At 36.8% G+C, this 20,020-nt stretch overlaps 1 protein-coding gene and 2 non-coding genes across 5 annotated transcripts; all 3 read right to left on the bottom strand.

Moving 5' to 3' along the window:
- Positions 1–1,547: 1,547 nt before the first annotated feature.
- Positions 1,548–19,278, bottom strand: LOC5513998 (zinc finger RNA-binding protein). Of its 3 annotated transcripts, XM_032383512.2 has the most exons (14): positions 18,343–19,278; positions 17,623–17,793; positions 9,435–9,723; positions 9,299–9,352; positions 8,917–9,056; positions 7,834–8,491; positions 7,321–7,413; positions 6,300–6,358; positions 6,058–6,193; positions 4,864–4,940; positions 3,954–4,049; positions 3,478–3,589; positions 2,673–2,770; positions 1,548–2,259 (listed from the first exon to the last, which is right to left on the bottom strand). In XM_032383512.2, exons 1-14 carry the CDS (start codon positions 19,234–19,236, stop codon positions 2,008–2,010), a joined length of 3,129 nt encoding a protein of 1,042 aa, XP_032239403.2. In that variant the 5' UTR covers positions 19,237–19,278; the 3' UTR covers positions 1,548–2,007. The 3 variants fall into 3 exon arrangements, 2 of the variants coding, with proteins under 2 accessions (XP_032239403.2, XP_032239404.2); XM_032383513.2 differs by lacking the exons at positions 1,548–2,259; positions 2,673–2,770 and adding an exon at positions 3,072–3,166; XR_004296527.2 differs by lacking the exons at positions 1,548–2,259; positions 2,673–2,770; positions 4,864–4,940 and having other exon boundaries at positions 3,536–3,589.
- LOC116619154 lies at positions 2,424–2,496 on the bottom strand. The gene has a single exon (XR_004296541.2). It is a non-coding gene; the product is annotated as a small nucleolar RNA SNORD57 (small nucleolar RNA).
- On the bottom strand, positions 3,303–3,371 carry LOC116619155. The gene has a single exon (XR_004296542.1). It is a non-coding gene; the product is annotated as a small nucleolar RNA SNORD57 (small nucleolar RNA).
- Positions 19,279–20,020: the final 742 nt, after the last annotated feature.

The following is a 20,020-nucleotide window of genomic DNA, read 5'->3' on the forward strand; positions in this document are numbered from 1 at the left end:
CGTTTCTTCTCTTAGAGAAACAATACATAAGCTGCTCAAAAATAATGAACTTGCATCAAATTGATACTTTTGGGACACTTATGCGTGAGCACTATTATTTATCTGTAAGAATGAACAAGATAAATAAAGTTAAACTAGAGCCACTCATTGATTTACCATCATGTGCTTTATCCTTAATGTATTCTGTAGGAATATAATGATACCAAATATACTCCAAGGCCATGGATCTGTGCTTTGACCATCTGCTGATTGCACTAACAACTTTTACAAAATTAGGTGTAAATGATTGAATTCACTAAAGGATAGTAATTATATGATAAATGACAAAATTATTTTACTTTCGAGGAGTAATGAGAAGAAATTTATAGTTCATAGGCTAAAATGTGTCCATGGGAACATTTCAAGTCATTGGTGAGTAAGAGGTATCTGGGTTCACTAACTTGATTAAAGCAGTTTCAAATCACACGCGGCCTTCGCCATTAAAAAAAATCTATGGCACTAACGTAAATGATCTAAAGAACGCCTCCTATCTCAAGAACGCCCCCACCCTAAAATTACAAGTTTTTAATGAACGCCCCTCTCTAATAAACGCCCCCCTCTATTTAACTTCACCTCCCCCTACCAGCTTAAAAACAAACATAGGAATTTCTTTAATATAAATCAAATTTCATTTATCTAAGTTTGGCTTCTACTGCGAGACTTGCTTAATGTCAAGAAATGCTTGCTACACAGGCTATAATTTAATGTGATCTAGACAGAGACTAGAACCCCACTACACTTGGGTTTGTTATATTTCATAGTTTGTAAAGAATGCCCCTCTAATAAACACCTATCTATTGAATGCCCCCCCTCAGAATTTAATAAACGCCTCAGGCATTTATTAGATCATTTACAGTATTTGACTTTTGCTGTACCACGCTGTTAATATACTCTTGACCAATCACAGTTCAAAGCAAGGCCTTTCTGATAGTGTGGCGAGTACATTTTCCACACAGCGCATCCTAGTTTATGACTGGCATGTGAAAACTGCTCACAACTGCCCTGGAAAGTTTCAATAGTGAAATTTGTATATTTTCAGGCACACCCATTTGGTGGCCAAAAAGTCGGTCATTCCTTATTAAGTAATCTTCAAGTACTGTGAAAGTGCACCCCCTCTTGGACAATCCTGGGAACACATCTGATTTTGGTTCCTTGTAAGATACTTTCATCAATGCTACGTGATCAGGTGCAGCTATGGGAAATTTTTGTAAGTTTGATGTGGGATGGAACATTGAGAAAATATTTTGAGAATTATCAAACTCTGCGATACCGTATGCTAAAGGTAGCTCTGGCGAAAAGGCCTACTACTCTGTACCTTATGAACTTAAAAATATCTTACCTTTTTCACTGTCAAACACTATACTGTCAAAATCCTGCATCTAGCAAATGCCCTCATGTTACAAGTCTGATTTATCCTCTTACCATTTATAATAAACATTGGGTTGGGGAGAACAAAAAAAAATATTTGAATAGACATTCTTGTCAACAAGTACAATACAGTAACACCATTCCTTTCATTTTTTTTTAATTGAATCTAAAATGTCACTTACACAAAAGTCCTATATAGATGATACGATCACTTTATAATAGATGCAACATTGGTGTGTAAGAACTATGGTCGGATCTTAACTATAATACATTCTAAGAAAGATCAATCCCAAGCTGGCTATGAAGGCAAGAGATAGGGCAACAAAACAGAGACAAGAAAACATTTAAATTAAACTAGTAATAAATTCCATCCTTCTTTCTTCTTCAACTCAGGTCAAAATCTCTAGAAAGCCTGGGAAGCTTGAGGAGTCCGTCATCTTAATTAATTACTGGCTGACATGACCTCACATCCAACAAGGGCTTGAAATTACCAAGATTCTTTAACGAATGCCCTTGCTATGCTAAACGATCAAAGCGAACTTCCCCATTAGCCATTTTAGAATTGCAGGGAGCTATCAAAGGGAACCAGGGACTGACTATTTAAGCCTTATTGTCGCTTGTGCTCGCTGTGTCTTTGTTTCCAGCAGTCACCTCCATTCCCTGTCCACTCGTCTGCTCCCCTTCCTCCTTCTTCAACACCTTAGCTCCCTCATCATTCGGCCCACTGTCTTCGCGTCTCCTCTTGAAGCGGCCTCCGCGGTTGAAGCGGCCAAAGCGGCGCTGCGGTGGGGGAAGGGGGTCAATACCTAGGACCTTGTGCAGCTGTCGGAATGCTTGAAGTCGCAAGGCATGCTGAGAAAACAGGGACAAGAAATGTTAGAAAGAGTTACCAATTTAGACAAACAACTGACGGAAGCGAAATCATTCTGGTGTTATCTTTTAGTAACTTACTAAAGTAAAAATCACCCATCCCCCATCTTTACTCACAAAAAAACATTGTTTGTTTTGCTGTGTTGCCATCAGGCTCATTAAATCAGATTAGAACCTCCATGTTTTGAGGGTCAGGCTGAAAAAGCATCATCATTTGGCAACAAACCACAGCTGCCATACCATTCCTTTCTACGAAATTAATTTGTAGGTGAATGAGAAGTTAAATTCTATTCTAATTGTAGAAGAGTGTGTATTTTGTATATGTTTGTTGTAGGTTGAACTAACATTTAGATGCGATAGTGCTGTTTCAAGTGCATCCTGGCAACAAGACATACCTGTGCAGCTGCTGTCAGGTCTTCAGCTTCTTGTTGGGATATGCCCACTGACGCATCCACCAGCTCCTTCTCACAGGGATCATTCAACCCAGGGCCACCTAGAAAACCAGAAAGGGTCAAAGACAAGGACCCAGCCTTGCATGGATAATTTAAGCAGGGGCCACCTAGAAAACCAGAAAGACTAAGAGACAAGGACCCAGACTTACAGTAATCATTTAAACCAGGGCCACTTGGAAAACCAGAAAGACTTAGAGACAAGGACCCAGACTTACAGTAATCATTTAAACCAGGGCCACCTGGAAAACCAGAAAGACTTAGAGACAAGGACCCAGACTTACAAGGATAATTTAAACCAGGCCCACCTGGAAAACCAGTAAGACTTAGAGACAAGGACCCAGACTTTCAGGGATAATTTTACCCAGGGCCATCTAGAAAACCAGAAAGACTTAGAGACAAGGACCCAGACTTACAGTAATCATTTAAACCAGGGCCACCTGGAAAACCAGAAAGACTTAGAGACAAGGACCCAGACTTACAGGGATAATTTAACCCAGGGCCAAGTATAGAACCAAAAAAGAGTTAGAGACCAAGTCTCCATGTAATTCAACCATCACAGAGTGTGTGTCAATGGTCTCAGGCTCATTAAATCAGATTATAACCTCCATCATAGGTCAGGTCTAACAAGCTTCATCATTGACGGGACATCACACTAAGCTCTAAAATTCCAACGATGCTAGGAACTCTGAAGGCCATAAAAGTACTGAATATGGTTGTTTGTCCAGTGCATTATGGATATTTGCCTCACCTTCAAGGAATATCCCAGATGATATGCACTCCATGATGCGGCGGAAAGCCTCCCCAGGTCCCAGGGGCTGTTCACTGCTACTGAGTGTCTTCTCTACCAGCAGCTCCAATGCCTACCATATTCAATACAACCATGAGTCAAGTCAATCGGCATAAAGTAATGGCATTGATTATATACATACTGAGAAATACTTACTGAACACATATTCAGTAAATCTTCGTTCGTTTACTGGTCTCAGCAAATCAGAGGCACAAACGATGTTATTTTTCACCATGAGAAAAAGTTGTTAGCGGTTCTGATTGGACGAACAATATTTTTTCACTGCACTTGAATGGCTCCAATCCCAATGCATCAACGAGTGCAAAAAAAAAATTTGTACAAGCATTTTCCATGTAGTAATTTATTTATTTCATAGATGTCCAGATATTAGAGATTAAAAAGTGAACATAACCATAACCTAACCACATATAACCTACCCATTTATTTAGAGGAGCAAACGTGGGAACTCTTTCACATAGATCTCTCATCACCCGGATGATTACAACACATGACTGCAGACCATTAGCCTTTGCCTAGAATGATACAAACAGCAGGCAATGAGAGAAAAGCAAAAGTTGAACCAAGCTACCAGTTATTACTCTTGTGCAGATAGGATCCAAATATGCTTAACAGGGAAAGGGCAGCAAGATGAACACTGTAAAGTTACGTTATCTCTGCAGTTTGAATAACAACTGGTGCTTCAATTTAACATGAAGAACTCTAAAAAGTGAGAGACATTAAAGGCTGCATTCCTCAAATCAATGGTGCAATAAAGAAAACAAAATTGTAGGACATTTTTTGGACGAAATCAATAAAGGAAATGGTAAGGTTTGGGAGGGTCGAGTTCCTTGTTTTCTGTTGAGTTAATGATTTATTGAGGCAGCCGATCTTGCACGGAGGAAGTGTCACATGCTTTAGTTACAAACCTGAACAGGAAAATAGCTCCATTGGCATATGAAGGTTATTTTTGTTTCAATTGTGTAATAAAAAAAATAAAAAAAAGAGAGAAAAAAAGATGTCCATAAAGGATGATTACATGGGTGGTAACCTTCACGGGCCAATTTTAATACTATACACAGGAACAAGTAAAATAGCCAGGAGTTTGAAGGCAATATCACAGTGTTATCTAAAGCCAAACAAGATACAAGAAGTGTACTATTCAAGTTATTTGCTTCAAATGTTGAACTTATCAAAAGTCCCCCACTTTGCTACACATCTGAAAACTAAAGCCATCAAGACGGTTTGTCTTTTTTTAGTGTATTGTGTGGCTTTTTTTTCAAAGTCCTGCTTATTTTCTTAGTTGAGTACACAATGTGACAATTCCTCTCGATAAGAAATTATGCGAACCTGAAACCATTTGGCATGGCGGAGGGATGCAAGGGCATCCAGGCATTTTTGCCTGTCCAGTACTTCAGGACCATCATCTGGTAGACAAGGAGGGAGGTTAGAGAAAGCGTTGAGAACTTGGGCCAGCAACAGTGACTTGCTTGCAACATATTCAACGAACAAACAACAAAAACATAGTCTAAAGATGGTTCTAGGGATGTGTCACAAGGACATGAAGCAGGTGGGATGATACACTAGTGTACACAGACAGTTCAATGTGGTTATCATCAATATCACTTCTGTTAAATTATTATACACATGTTTCTATAATGCCTTACAAGCGAGGAGGGAACATAAGAAGTTATTTTCTGATGACTGATATACATGGGACATGATTGAGATTAGATTTTCAACAAACATGCAAACAAACGGACAAAGCAAGTCATTGCGCTGGCCCCCACATCTCTCAGCCTTCCCTTCCCCGGTCACGATGAAACTTGCCGTTCAGCTGCATGGTAACCGTGGAAACTGGATAATATATAACACTCAAGAGTGGCAATGGTCAGCATTTTGTTAAAGGCATATACAAGGGTTTAACACAACGCTGACAACATCAAAACTATTGGCATAGCCAATTCTCATAAGTAAAGGAAGCAAAAAAGGAAGAAACTGAAACATAAGCATGTGAAAATCAGGAAGACGGAGGGAGAAAGAAGAGAATGGCACGTTCCTGTTCCATTTCCCTTCCTTCTCCTTCCACTTCTCATTAATCTCCACCCACAGGTGAGCATTATGTCAGTGCTTCTTCGCCTTTAAAACTAACTTCACCAGTTCAAACAATCTGCAAAATTGTGAACTTACTAACACCACCACTCTGGCGTTATCTACAACTGCACTAAGAAAGCAGAAATACACACATGAGTGCTTCTTTAGGAATGTGCTCAAGGACAAAAGGTCAACAAACACAAGCTCCTTTACAACAAAAGTCAAAATAAGCAAAAAAAAAAAAAAAAGATATTTTCACAGTGATGAGTATGGCACAGCAATGTCTGACCAACCATTCCTCAAGAAGCAACTAAGGTAAACCCTTCAATTCCCAACCAACAAAACAGAATGATGGCCATTGATGCAAAGCACAGATCATATCACTTTCTGTCTGGCGATGGGAATCCAAGGGTTAGGGGGCAGGTCTTTCGGGAATACACTAGGCATTACCAGCAGCCTCTGTGTCACGCATGACAGGCGATGTGAGGGTGACAGTCACTGTGACTTTGGGTTCACTGGTGGTGCACACTGTCACCGTAGACTCCTCAGAGTTCAGCTTCACTTCATACTTCTCCTCTGTTACTTTCTGTGATAAACAAACATAGTGAATGTCAAACTGGTTTCTTTTAGGGCCAAACTTGTGGGCAGCATTTCATGACTTAAAGAAGGGGTTCCAAATTATTGATACATACCTCTAGTTGACTGGGCAGATTATCTGAAACTCTCTTCAACAATGTCTTGGTTGGTTTATCTGAGACAAAATTGGAAATCCAAAATTACATTTGAATTCAGAGCTCTGTAATTGGCTTTACCATGGTTGCCATCGATTGCTAACAGATAAACCTCCTTGCCTCAAGGCATCTTTAATGGCCAGCACTTAAAGCCGCATTGTCACCAGTTTACTTCCGGAGGTCCGATGGAAACATTAACCGTTAAAAGACAAAAGAATCTATTAGAATCCAAGATATTTAACACGCCATACACTCTAAATTATTGATCACATCCACACAGAAACTTCCAGTAGACACAATGCTTTCAATATTTTGAAATACTTTTCATGTTTTCCATTAAAAATAATCAGAGATTGTTTCGTAATCAATGTGGCTTTAAATAGTTTCCAATCACACCATCTCTCCACAAGGTGCTTGCCAATCAAAAATTCCAATTCCATTACTTCTGTTAGATAGAAGCTAGAAAGCAGTTTAGCAGAAAAAAAAAACATTACAAGAATATTGAATGTATCTTCTGTATGATATAGATTGCCCAAAGGCTTGATACAAGGCATCTGGTGAACTGTACAGAGGATAATAATATCGGAAGTGACAGGTTGAAAAGCCAACAAATGAGATGGCTACTCAAAGCATCTTACTTCCCTATACTACACTGTAAACATACAATTCAATAAGCTTTCATTTTATTAGAGACCATAAAATCAAAAAACTGGGTAAAAGTACTCTAAATGTTTGATTCAAGATTGCTCAATGCAAGTAATTGATTTGCTCTGGTTAGCTATATTAAAATTAATAGCTCACAGAAAGACACAGCAAATCAGTGAATTGGCCTTTTTTTCAAAAAAGCAAACTTCACTATTCATCTCAGTTTTCATCTTATTCTTCATAGGGGACAAGTAGTCGGTAATTAGTCATTTCTAGAGGGTACTGGATTAAGCCAAAAGACAATACAAAATCTGAGAAATTAGCAAGGCATAGTTACCATGACAGAGGACCACAAGGTAGACGTCCAGGCGCTCGTGCAAGAGTAACCCCTTTGCCAGCACACCCACACGCATCACACCTTTCAGAGCACCTAAAAACAAACCAATTGTATGAAATATTAGTAATTCATCTTGTTAACGCACCGGCCCTTATGCTTGCTTCTACTGGCCTTCAGGGGTATATGGGCATATTTCCCTTACAAGGTTTATACCAGACATGCTTATCAGACGTGATAAAGAACTCTTGTTGGAGAGACTGGAAACTATGCCTATTTGAGAGTGATTGCACATGCAGTACACAGGCAATAAAAATCACAACCTACAAGATGTTTGTTAATTTTGTGGATTTGTTTTGGGAAGCTGAATAATTGACTCTCAGGTTTAGATATAAAGGTTATCATACAACGATCATTATCATTAACTTAACTTATAGGTTTGAAAGGTTATAGAGAGTTTAATGTGCTGACTTTGCCAGTTCACTGCGATGGAATGAGCAACTGATCCATACTTACGAGGTGGCTGTTGCTTAGCATCCATTTTCTCTGATCCTTCATTCTCAGGTGCTGCTTCAGCTGGTTTGTCAGCTTCCTCCTTCGCTTCAGTAGTGGCAGGTGTAGCAGACGCTTGCGCAGTGGCATCCTCCTCCTTCTTCACCTCCACCGACTCCACCTCCATCTGTGGGTTATCCTCAGATGCGATGACATCAGACACAAACTTCAGGGCCTTCTCAGAGGCAGAGACTATAGACTGCACGGTCTGGAGTTCCTGCTCATTTGGGTAGATAGTGCCATGCTTCATCATCACCATGCGGTCATCAGGGGAGTCATACCTAGGGCGTGGTGGGGGAATGGCTGGGGGGCCGTCCATCAGGTGTGCTGAGGGGTGGGGTCCTGGAGGGTGTGGGCCACCCCTTGCAGGCCAATCAAAGCACTCTGCTTCATATCTCCGCCTCTGCTCCTCTTCCCAGAATTGCTCCTCTTCCATGCGTCGGTAGCCCTCCTCGTCCTCCCACTGTCTTGGGTCACTGTCACCCCACTGCCCGCCATCTCCACGTCGCCACCTGTAGTAATTCTCCTGCTCCCACTGCCGACGTAGCTTGTCCTCCTGGGATTTGCTAAGCCGGCGTGTGCTTGGCTTGTTCTCAACCACAAGGTCAGGCTGAACTTTTTTCTAAAAAAAAGTGACGCCAATTTTCTTTAATCTATTGTACTGTCATTATTAAGATTACTTGCTAAAATTTTCTTTGGCAAATCACTTGAAATTATTTCCAACAGATAATCCACAAAGAGATGTCAAATTCCATAAAGGGGTGTCAAATCACATGCCAGGGAATTTTAAAATCTGCAGCAATAGTTTTGTCATCTTTAAAGTGTTAAGTAATGTAGTAATGTTAGTAATTACTAATCATGTGTTGTGTTTCTATTGAAATATTCTATTGGAAGTTTTTTTTCTGAATCACTTTCCATGCCAATTTTAACTTTATTGACTTTTACTGAAGCCCACAAGTTTGTAAGTGTATCATTTTTTTTACTGCCACCCCAATGGAAAACAAATGCTACTACTAAATCCGATATATGCTGATTTTGTTACCCTACCTTGTACTGTAACCTGTGGCGACGGCCTGCAAGATGTGCATCCTTGGCATTAGGGTCATTAAACTTGCACTCACACAGCTTGCAGTGGAAGTTCACAACCTTGCCTTCATCATTCTTGATTTCTTCAAGGTAATCAGAACCTAGAAAATATATAAAATTGGAGTCAATAAGGCTAACCAAATGGCAAATTCTAGCAGGTAGATTTCGCAATAAATATGAATTTTGGAAATGATTTACACTTCTTCTTGCTGATCCCTCTTTTTAATAATACATAGAAGCAACCCAGAGAGAAGGGTAGTTGGACTATAGAGCAATGCTTCTTTCATCAGAGTCAAGGCTTGTCTTTTGCACATGTTTTCTAGTTTCATTCAAACCAACTTACCAACAATCTTGGTCTTATCAATCCCAGTAAAGGAAGCCAAGTCAAACTTGGATTCTGCAATTGAACAGTGACAAGAGTTAACATGATAAGTTAGTGGTTATTCAGTAAGTTTTCATCATCAAGTCAGACCACATACCCCCCTCTCCACTTGTGTCCATGCTGTCATCTTTGGTTGCTGTATCGCTAGCAGATGAGGTGGAAGAAGCTGAACTTGCCTCTGCCTTAACAACACCTGTTGTGGTCAGCTTAGTGCCACCAATGAAGTTAATCTTGGGTGCAGCAGGGCGCCGAGGCAAGTTACGGCCACGGTTATTATTCTTGTTGGCTTTGTTCTTGTCATCCTCTTTGGTATCCTTGGCTTCAGGAGCTTTCGGGGGCTGGATTTCTGGGATAGGCTTGCCCATTTTCTTGTGAAGGTTCACAACCTGTGGGTTATAGGCCCAACACAATTATCAATAATCATATCTAAAGTCCATTATATTACCTATTCTGATAATGATGGTAGCTTACACATTTTGATGTGATGAAGGACGATGATGAAGGTAGCGTATACTTTTTGATATAATGTATGAAAATGATGATGATGGTAGCATACACTTTTTGATGTGATGTATGAAAACGATGATGATGGTAGCATACACTTTTTGATGTGATGTATGAAAATGATGATGATGGTAGCATACACTTTTTGAAGTGATGTATGAAAATGATGATGATGGTAGCATACACTTTTTGAAGTGATGTATGAAAATGATGACGATGGTAGCATACACTCTTTGATGTGATGTATGAAAATGATGATGACAGTAGCATTCACTTTTTGATGTGATGTATGAAAATGATGATGACAGTAGCATACATTTTTTGATGTGATGTATGAAAATGATGATGATGCTAGCATACATTTTTTGATGTGATGTATGAAAATGATGATGACAGTAGCATACACTTTTTGATGTGATGTATGAAAATGATGATGATGCTAGCATACACTTTTTGATGTGATCTATGAAAATGATGATGCTAGCATACATTTTTTGATGTGATGTATGAAAATGATGATGCTAGCATACACTTTTTGATGTGATGTATGAAAATGATGATGATGCTAGCACACATTTTTTGATGTGATGTATGAAAATGATGATGATGGTAGCATACATTTTTTGATGTGATGTATGAAAATGATGATGATGCTAGCATACACTTTTTGATGTGATGTATGAAAACGATGATGATGGTAGCATACACTTTTTGATGTGATGTATGAAAATGATGATGATGGTAGCATACACTTTTTGAAGTGATGTATGAAAATGATGATGATGGTAGCATACACTTTTTGAAGTGATGTATGAAAATGATGATGATGGTAGCATACACTCTTTGATGTGATGTATGAAAATGATGATGACAGTAGCATTCACTTTTTGATGTGATGTATGAAAATGATGATGACAGTAGCATACATTTTTTGATGTGATGTATGAAAATGATGATGATGCTAGCATACATTTTTTGATGTGATGTATGAAAATGATGATGACAGTAGCATACACTTTTTGATGTGATGTATGAAAATGATGATGATGCTAGCATACACTTTTTGATGTGATCTATGAAAATGATGATGCTAGCATACATTTTTTGATGTGATGTATGAAAATGATGATGCTAGCATACATTTTTTGATGTGATGTATGAAAATGATGATGATGGTAGCATACACTTTTTGATGTGATGTATGAAAATGATGATGATGCTAGCACACATTTTTTGATGTGATGTATGAAAATGATGATGATGCTAGCATACATTTTTTGATGTGATGTATGAAAATGATGATGATGCTAGCATACATTTTTGATGTGATGTATGAAAATGATGATGATGCTAGCACACATTTTTTGATGTGATGTATGAAAATGATGATGATGGTAGCATACATTTTTTGATGTGATGTATGAAAATGATGATGACAGTAGCATACACTTTTTGATGTGATGTATGAAAATGATGATGCTAGCATACACTTTTTGATGTGATCTATGAAAATGATGATGATGCTAGCATACATTTTTTGATGTGATGTATGAAAATGATGATGCTAGCATACACTTTTTGATGTGATGTATGAAAATGATGATGATGCTAGCACACATTTTTTGATGTGATGTATGAAAATGATGATGATGCTAGCATACATTTTTTGATGTGATGTATGAAAATGATGATGATGCTAGCATACATTTTTTGATGTGATGTATGAAAATGATGATGACAGTAGCATACACTTTTTGATGTGATGTATGAAAATGATGATGACAGTAGCATACACTTTTTGATGTGATGTATGAAAATGATGATGATGGTAGCATACATTTTTTGATGTGATGTATGAAAATGATGATGATGGTAGCATACATTTTTTGATGTGATGTATGAAAATGATGATGATGGTAGCATACATTTTTTGATGTGATGTATGAAAATGATGATGACAGTAGCATACACTTTTTGATGTGATGTATGAAAATGATGATGATGGTAGCATACATTTTTTGATGTGATGTATGAAAATGATGATGGTAGCATACACTTTTTGATGTGATGTATGAAAATGATGATGATGGTAGCATACATTTTTTGATGTGATGTATGAAAATGATGATGATGGTAGCATACACTTTTTGATGTGATGTATGAAAATGATGATGATGGTAGCATACATTTTTTGATGTGATGTATGTAAATGATGATGATGGTAGCATACATTTTTTGATATAATCTATGAAAATGATGATGGTAGCATACATTTTTTGATGTGATGTATGAAAATGATGATGATGGTAGCATACACTCTTTGATGTGATGTATGAAAATGATGATAGTAGCATACACTTTTTGATGTGATGTATGAAAATGATGATGATGGTAGCATACATTTTTTGATGTGATGTATGAAAATGATGATGATGCTAGCATACACTTTTTGATGTGATGTATGAAAATGATGATGATGATGATGGTAGCATACATTTTTTGATGTGATGTATGAAAATGATGATGATGGTAGCATACACTTTTTGATGTGATGTATGAAAATGATGATGATGGTAGCATACACTTTTTGATGTGATGTATGAAAATGATGATGATGGTGATGGTAGCATACACTTTTTGATGTGATCTATGAAAATGATGATGATGGTAGCATACATTTTTTGATGTGATGTATGAAAATGATGATGATGGTAGCATACATTTTTTGATGTGATGTATGAAAATGATGATGCTAGCATACACTTTTTGATGTGATGTATGAAAATGATGATGATGCTAGCACACATTTTTTGATGTGATGTATGAAAATGATGATGATGGTAGCATACATTTTTTGATGTGATGTATGAAAATGATGATGACAGTAGCATACACTTTTTGATGTGATGTATTAAAATGATGATGATGCTAGCATACACTTTTTGATGTGATCTATGAAAATGATGATGATGCTAGCATACATTTTTTGATGTGATGTATGAAAATGATGATGCTAGCATACACTTTTTGATGTGATGTATGAAAATGATGATGATGCTAGCACACATTTTTTGATGTGATGTATGAAAATGATGATGATGCTAGCATACATTTTTTGATGTGATGTATGAAAATGATGATGACAGTAGCATACACTTTTTGATGTGATGTATGAAAATGATGATGATGGTAGCATACATTTTTTGATGTGATGTATGAAAATGATGATGACAGTAGCATACACTTTTTGATGTGATGTATGAAAATGATGATGATGGTAGCATACATTTTTTGATGTGATGTATGAAAATGATGATGGTAGCATACACTTTTTGATGTGATGTATGAAAATGATGATGATGGTAGCATACATTTTTTGATGTGATGTATGAAAATGATGATGATGGTAGCATACACTTTTTGATGTGATGTATGAATATGATGATGATGGTAGCATACATTTTTTGATGTGATGTATGAAAATGATGATGATGGTAGCATACACTTTTTGATGTGATGTATGAAAATGATGATGATGGTAGCATACACTTTTTGATGTGATGTATGAAAATGATGATGATGCTAGCATACATTTTTTGATGTGATGTATGAAAATGATGATGCTAGCATACACTTTTTGATGTGATGTATGAAAATGATGATGATGCTAGCACACATTTTTTGATGTGATGTATGAAAATGATGATGATGCTAGCATACATTTTTTGATGTGATGTATGAAAATGATGATGATGCTAGCATACATTTTTTGATGTGATGTATGAAAATGATGATGACAGTAGCATACACTTTTTGATGTGATGTATGAAAATGATGATGATGGTAGCATACATTTTTTGATGTGATGTATGAAAATGATGATGACAGTAGCATACACTTTTTGATGTGATGTATGAAAATGATGATGATGGTAGCATACATTTTTTGATGTGATGTATGAAAATGATGATGGTAGCATACACTTTTTGATGTGATGTATGAAAATGATGATGATGGTAGCATACATTTTTTGATGTGATGTATGAAAATGATGATGATGGTAGCATACACTTTTTGATGTGATGCATGAAAATGATGATGATGGTAGCATACACTTTTTGATTTGATGTATGAAAACGATGCTGACAGTAGCATACACTTTTTGATGTGATGTATGAAAATGATGATGATGCTAGCATACACTTTTTGATGTGATGTATGAAAATGATGATGGTGGTAGCATACATTTTTTTATGTGATCTATGAAAATGATGATGATGGTAGCATACATTTTTTGATGTGATCTATGAAAATGATGATGATGGTAGCAAACATTTTTTGATGTGATGTATGAAAATGATGATGATGGTAGCATACACTTTTTGATGTGATGTATGAAAATGATGATGATGCTAGCATACACTTTTTGATGTGATGTATGAAAATAATGATGATTGTAGCATACACTTTTTGATGTGATGTATGAAAATGATGATGAAGGTAGCATTCACTTTTTGATGTGATGTATGAAAATGATGATGACAGTAGCATACACTTTTTGATGTGATGTATGAAAATGATGATGATGGTAGCATACACTTTTTGATGTGATGTATGAAAATGATGATGATGCTAGCATACACTTTTTGATGTGATCTATGAAAATGATGATGCTAGCATACACTTTTTGATGTGATGTATGAAAATGATGATGATAGTAGCATACACTTTTTGATGTGATGTATGAAAATGATGATGATGCTAGCACACATTTTTTGATGTGATGTATGAAAATGATGATGATGGTAGCATACATTTTTTGATGTGATGTATGAAAATGATGATGACAGTAGCATACACTTTTTGATGTGATGTATGAAAATGATGATGATGGTAGCATACATTTTTTGATGTGATGTATGAAAATGATGATGACAGTAGCATACACTTTTTGATGTGATGTATGAAAATGATGATGATGGTAGCATACATTTTTTGATGTGATGTATGAAAATGATGATGACAGTAGCATATACTTTTTGATGTGATGTATGAAAATGATGATGATGCTAGCATACATTTTTTGATGTGATGTATGAAAATGATGATGATGCTAGCATACACTTTTTGATGTGATCTATGAAAATGATGATGATGCTAGCATACATTTTTTGATGTGATGTATGAAAATGATGATGCTAGCATACACTTTTTGATGTGATGTATGAAAATGATGATGACAGTAGCATACATTTTTTGATGTGATGTATGAAAATGATGATGATGGTAGCATACACTTTTTGATGTGATGTATGAAAATGATGATGACAGTAGCATACATTTTTTGATGTGATGTATGAAAATGATGATGATGCTAGCATACATTTTTTGATGTGATCTATGAAAATGATGATGACAGTAGCATACACTTTTTGATGTGATGTATGAAAATGATGATGGTAGCATTCATTTTTGATGTGATGTATGAAAATGATGATGATGGTAGCATACATTTTTGAATGTGATGTATGAAAATGATGATGACAGTAGCATACACTTTTTGATGTGATGTATGAAAATGATGATAATGGTAGCATACACTCTTTGATGTGATGTATGAAAATGACGATGACAGCAGCATACACTTTTTGATGTGATGTATGAAAATGATGATGATGGTAGCATACACTTTTTGATGTGATGTATGAAAATGATGATGACAGTAGCATACACTTTTTGATGTGATGTATGAAAATGATGATGGTAGCATTCATTTTTGATGTGATGTATGAAAATGATGATGATGGTAGCATACACTCTTTGATGTGACGTATGAAAATGATGATGACAGTAGCATACACTTTTTGATGTGATGTATGAAAATGATGATGATGGTAGCATACACTTTTTGATGTGATGTATGAAAATGATGATGATGGTAGCATACATTTTTTGATGTGATGTATGAAAATGATGATGACAGTAGCATATACTTTTTGATGTGATCTATGAAAATGATGATGATGGTAGCATACACTCTTTGATGTGACGTATGAAAATGATGATGACAGTAGCATACATTTTTTGATGTGATGTATGAAAATGATGATGATGGTAGCATACATTTTTTGATGTGATGTATGAAAATGATGATGATGCTAGCATACATTTTTTGATGTGATGTATGAAAATGATGATGCTAGCATACATTTTTTGATGTGATGTATGAAAATGATGATGACAGTAGCATACACTTTTTGATGTGATGTATGAAAATGATGATGATGGTAGCATACACTTTTTGATGTGATGTATGAAAATGATGATGACAGTAGCATACACTTTTTGATGTGATGTATGAAAATGATGATGGTAGCATTCATTTTTGATGTGATGTATGAAAATGACGATGACAGCAGCATACACTTTTTGATGTGATGTATGAAAATGATGATGACAGTAGCATACACTTTTTGATGTGATGTATGAAAATGATGATGATGGTAGCATACATTTTTTGATGTGATGTATGAAAATGATGATGATGGTAGCATACATTTTTTGATGTGATGTATGAAAATGATGATGATGGTAGCATACATTTTTTGATGTGATGTATGAAAATGATGATGATGGTAGCATACATTTTTTGATGTGATGTATGAAAATGATGATGACAGTAGCATACATTTTTTGATGTGATGTATGAAAATGACGATGACAGCAGCATACACTTTTTGATGTGATGTATGAAAATGATGATGACAGTAGCATACATTTTTTGATGTGATGTATGAAAATGATGATGATGGTAGCATACACTTTTTGATGTGATGTATGAAAATGATGATGATGGTAGCATACACTTTTTGATGTGATGTATGAAAATGATGTTGACAGTAGCATACACTTTTTGATGTGATGTATGAAAATGATGATGACAGTAGCATACACTTTTTGATGTGATGTATGAAAATGATGATGGTAGCATACACTTTTTGATGTGATGTATGAAAATGATGATGATGGTAGCATACACTCTTTGATGTGATGTATGAAAATGATGATGACAGTAGCATACACTTTTTGATGTGATGTATGAAAATGATGATGACAGTAGCATACACTTTTTGATGTGATGTATGAAAATGATGATGATGGTAGCATACACTTTTTGATGTGATGTATGAAAATGATGATGATGGTAGCATACACTCTTTGATGTGATCTATGAAAATGATGATGACAGTAGCATACACTTTTTGATGTGATGTATGAAAATGATGATGATGGTAGCATACATTTTTTGATGTGATGTATGAAAATGATGATGATGGTAGCATACATTTTTTGATGTGATGTATGAAAATGATGATGATGGTAGCATACACTTTTTGATGTGATGTATGAAAATGATGATGATGGTAGCATACACTCTTTGATGTGATCTATGAAAATGATGATGATGCTAGCATACATTTTTTGATGTGATGTATGAAAATGATGATGATGCTAGCATACATTTTTTGATGTGATCTATGAAAATGATGATGATGCTAGCATACAGTTTTTGATGTGATGTATGAAAATGATGATGATGCTAGCATACATTTTTTGATGTGATCTATGAAAATGATGATGATGCTAGCATACATTTTTTGATGTGATGTATGAAAATGATGATGACTGTATCTTACACTTTTTGATGTGATGTATGGAAATGATGATGACAGTAGCATACATTTTTTGATGTGATCTATGAAAATGATGATGACACATACCTTTTGATGTTTTGCACCCTTGAGATGGGCCGCATACGCATCAGCACCAGTGCAGGTAACGTCACATAACTGGCAGTGATAGGCATTTGGAGAGTTTACAGCCTCGGGTTTAGTTTTCCCAGCAGATTCTTTCTTCTTGTGCTTCTGTCCTTCAAGATGTTCTTTGTAGGTCTAAAAATATCGTTAATTTAAAACACTTTTTATATCGTTAATTTAAAACAACATTTAAAACAGACTAGAAAAAACACCAGTGATTTGGTAAAAAATGGTGATAAGAGGCCATTTTAAAATTGGCTATTAACCTAAAGTATAAAGGGGATTTAATATGGTCAAAATGTGATTTTTAGAGGATCAACCTCAGTCAGACGCAACATCATGTTTGATGTCGAAGAGTTCTTTTAGAGCTCAAACCCACCAATAAAACAATGGCTTTTAACAATTTGCTGGTGTTTGTCAAGCAAAAATAGCACATAAATATTTGATCAAAATTTTGTAATATCTAGATAAATGGAAAACTGGAACAGACCTTTTAAAAAATAAAACAAATAAATACGCGAAACGAAAGCCACATCTTTTTTTAGAAACTTTATGGATGATTGAGAAAAAAAAATAAAATTTTGAACGCATGGAACAAATGACACGCTCCATATTCACAGAGACAAATATAACAAGACGGTAACCGCCTTCAGTATATCTAAATAAAATTATGACTTTTCATACTTGGGGGCCAGCACAGCTTATCTTGCAGATATCACAGTAATGTAGTTGTTGCTGTTTGGGGGGAAGCTTTGGCTTTTGTTGGTTTTTCATCGCCATTGTTCCACCACCACCACCAGGACTTTTGCTCTTCCAGTTCGGTCGAGATGGAGTGTGTTGTTGTTGTACATAAGCGGCTGCTGCATTATATACGGCCGCTTCATAAGCCTGAGGGTGATAGCCGCCAGCTACAGCAGCTCCCCCATAGCTTGCGGCAGAGGAATAATTCGCGGGATTGTTGTAGTTCGCGTGCGTTCTCGATGTCGAATAACTCGAGTATGGGTAAGCGACGGTCGAACTCGACGTGTAAGGGTGCGATTTAGCCACGGCTGGGGAAACGCTTGCCGGTGTAGTGCCATAACCTGTTGCTACAGTACTCTGGTAGACGGCCTTTGCGGACGCAGCAGCTCCTTGAGCGTAGTAGCCACCTTGAGAGGCAGGGACGCTCGAGGTTTGTGGTTGAGAGTAGTAGCTTTTGCTCGTGTCATACGCGTCTCTCTCATAGAAAGTTTGCGTTCCATGGTGAGGTTGATAAGTGGCGGCTTGGTAGGATGTATTGGTTGGTGGTGGAGGCGGAGGGGCGTCTTGTTGTCTTGCTGTATAGCCATATCCGCTGCCTTGGGAAGGAGCACTTTGAGCGTAGGCTGTCGTTCCCGCGGAGTAAGCCGGCTGGACAACTGGTCGCTGGGTTTGTGGCGGTCCGTAGTGGGCGGCTGTAGGAGCTGTGCCTTGTACAGCGTAACCAGTGCTTGCTTGGGGTGCTGTGTAGCTCGTCTGTATCGGCGGATTTTGTACTGTTGTAAATCCCTGTGAATGCTGGGCGCCTGAAGTATAGACGTAGTAGTTGCTAGCCGCCATGTTGGATTCGAGTTAGACGCGAGGGCACGTGGTGAGACGTCATGGGTACAAGCAAACTGCGCATGCGTTTGCTCCTTCACCCGGGCTCGTACCCAGGTTTCCCCCTTAACATAAATTGCACAGACTATAAAACTCTTAAACTAGAATACCTTATAATGCTTAATTTTCGGGCGTACTAATATTCGCGATTTCAAAAAATTCGCGAACTTTTAAGTCTTTAAAACGACTCGCGAAAAATAGAGTCCGCGAACTTTAATCTCGCGAAATAATGGATATACAAGATTGAAGATGCTTTTAAGACCTCCTACTAAAGGACACGTAACGAAACTATCGATAATGGCTCAAAACACTTTACTATTACTCTAAGACTGGCTTTTAAAAGGAACGTGTTTGTTATATCGATATATTGGTACTAGGCCCTGTTTCAGGTCGAGAAAATGCGAACATATTTTTTTTTTTCGCGATCGCGAAATTAAAGACTCGCTAGATGTGTTGAGAAATATAAAAAAGAAATAGGGCAAAAAAAAAATAAAGAAGAAAAGAGTATAATAAATTCAGTATACCAAAAAACTGGTAAAAATCGACACTGCCCAATGCTCCCAAATGATAAACCAAGTGAACATGTTTTATTTTTAAGGCCGACAGAAACAAGCAGAAAGTTGACAAGAGACGGGTAAACAGATCTACTCGCACAGATTCACTAGCCTTGATCCGTGTTATAAATGAGATACATGACTACAGAGAACAATATATGTGTGGCAAGCTTCACTGCCCTAATGGACAG

This window comes from Nematostella vectensis, chromosome 5, assembly GCF_932526225.1.
Source record: "Nematostella vectensis chromosome 5, jaNemVect1.1, whole genome shotgun sequence".
Classification (NCBI taxonomy): Eukaryota; Metazoa; Cnidaria; class Anthozoa; order Actiniaria; family Edwardsiidae; genus Nematostella; species Nematostella vectensis.

Bases quoted from the DNA above. Each gene is read 5' to 3' on its own strand.
- LOC5513998 (XM_032383512.2), bottom strand. From the start codon at position 19,236: ATGGCGGCTAGCAACTACTACGTCTATACTTCAGGCGCCCAGCATTCA. The intron at 3,590-3,953 runs GTAGGTTATATG...TGAATATGGTAG, and splicing joins TTGCTCCTCTAAATAAATGG to GCATTGGAGCTGCTGGTAGA. The intron at 2,260-2,672 runs GTATGTCTTGTT...CTGTTTTCTCAG, and splicing joins ACCTGACAGCAGCTGCACAG to CATGCCTTGCGACTTCAAGC.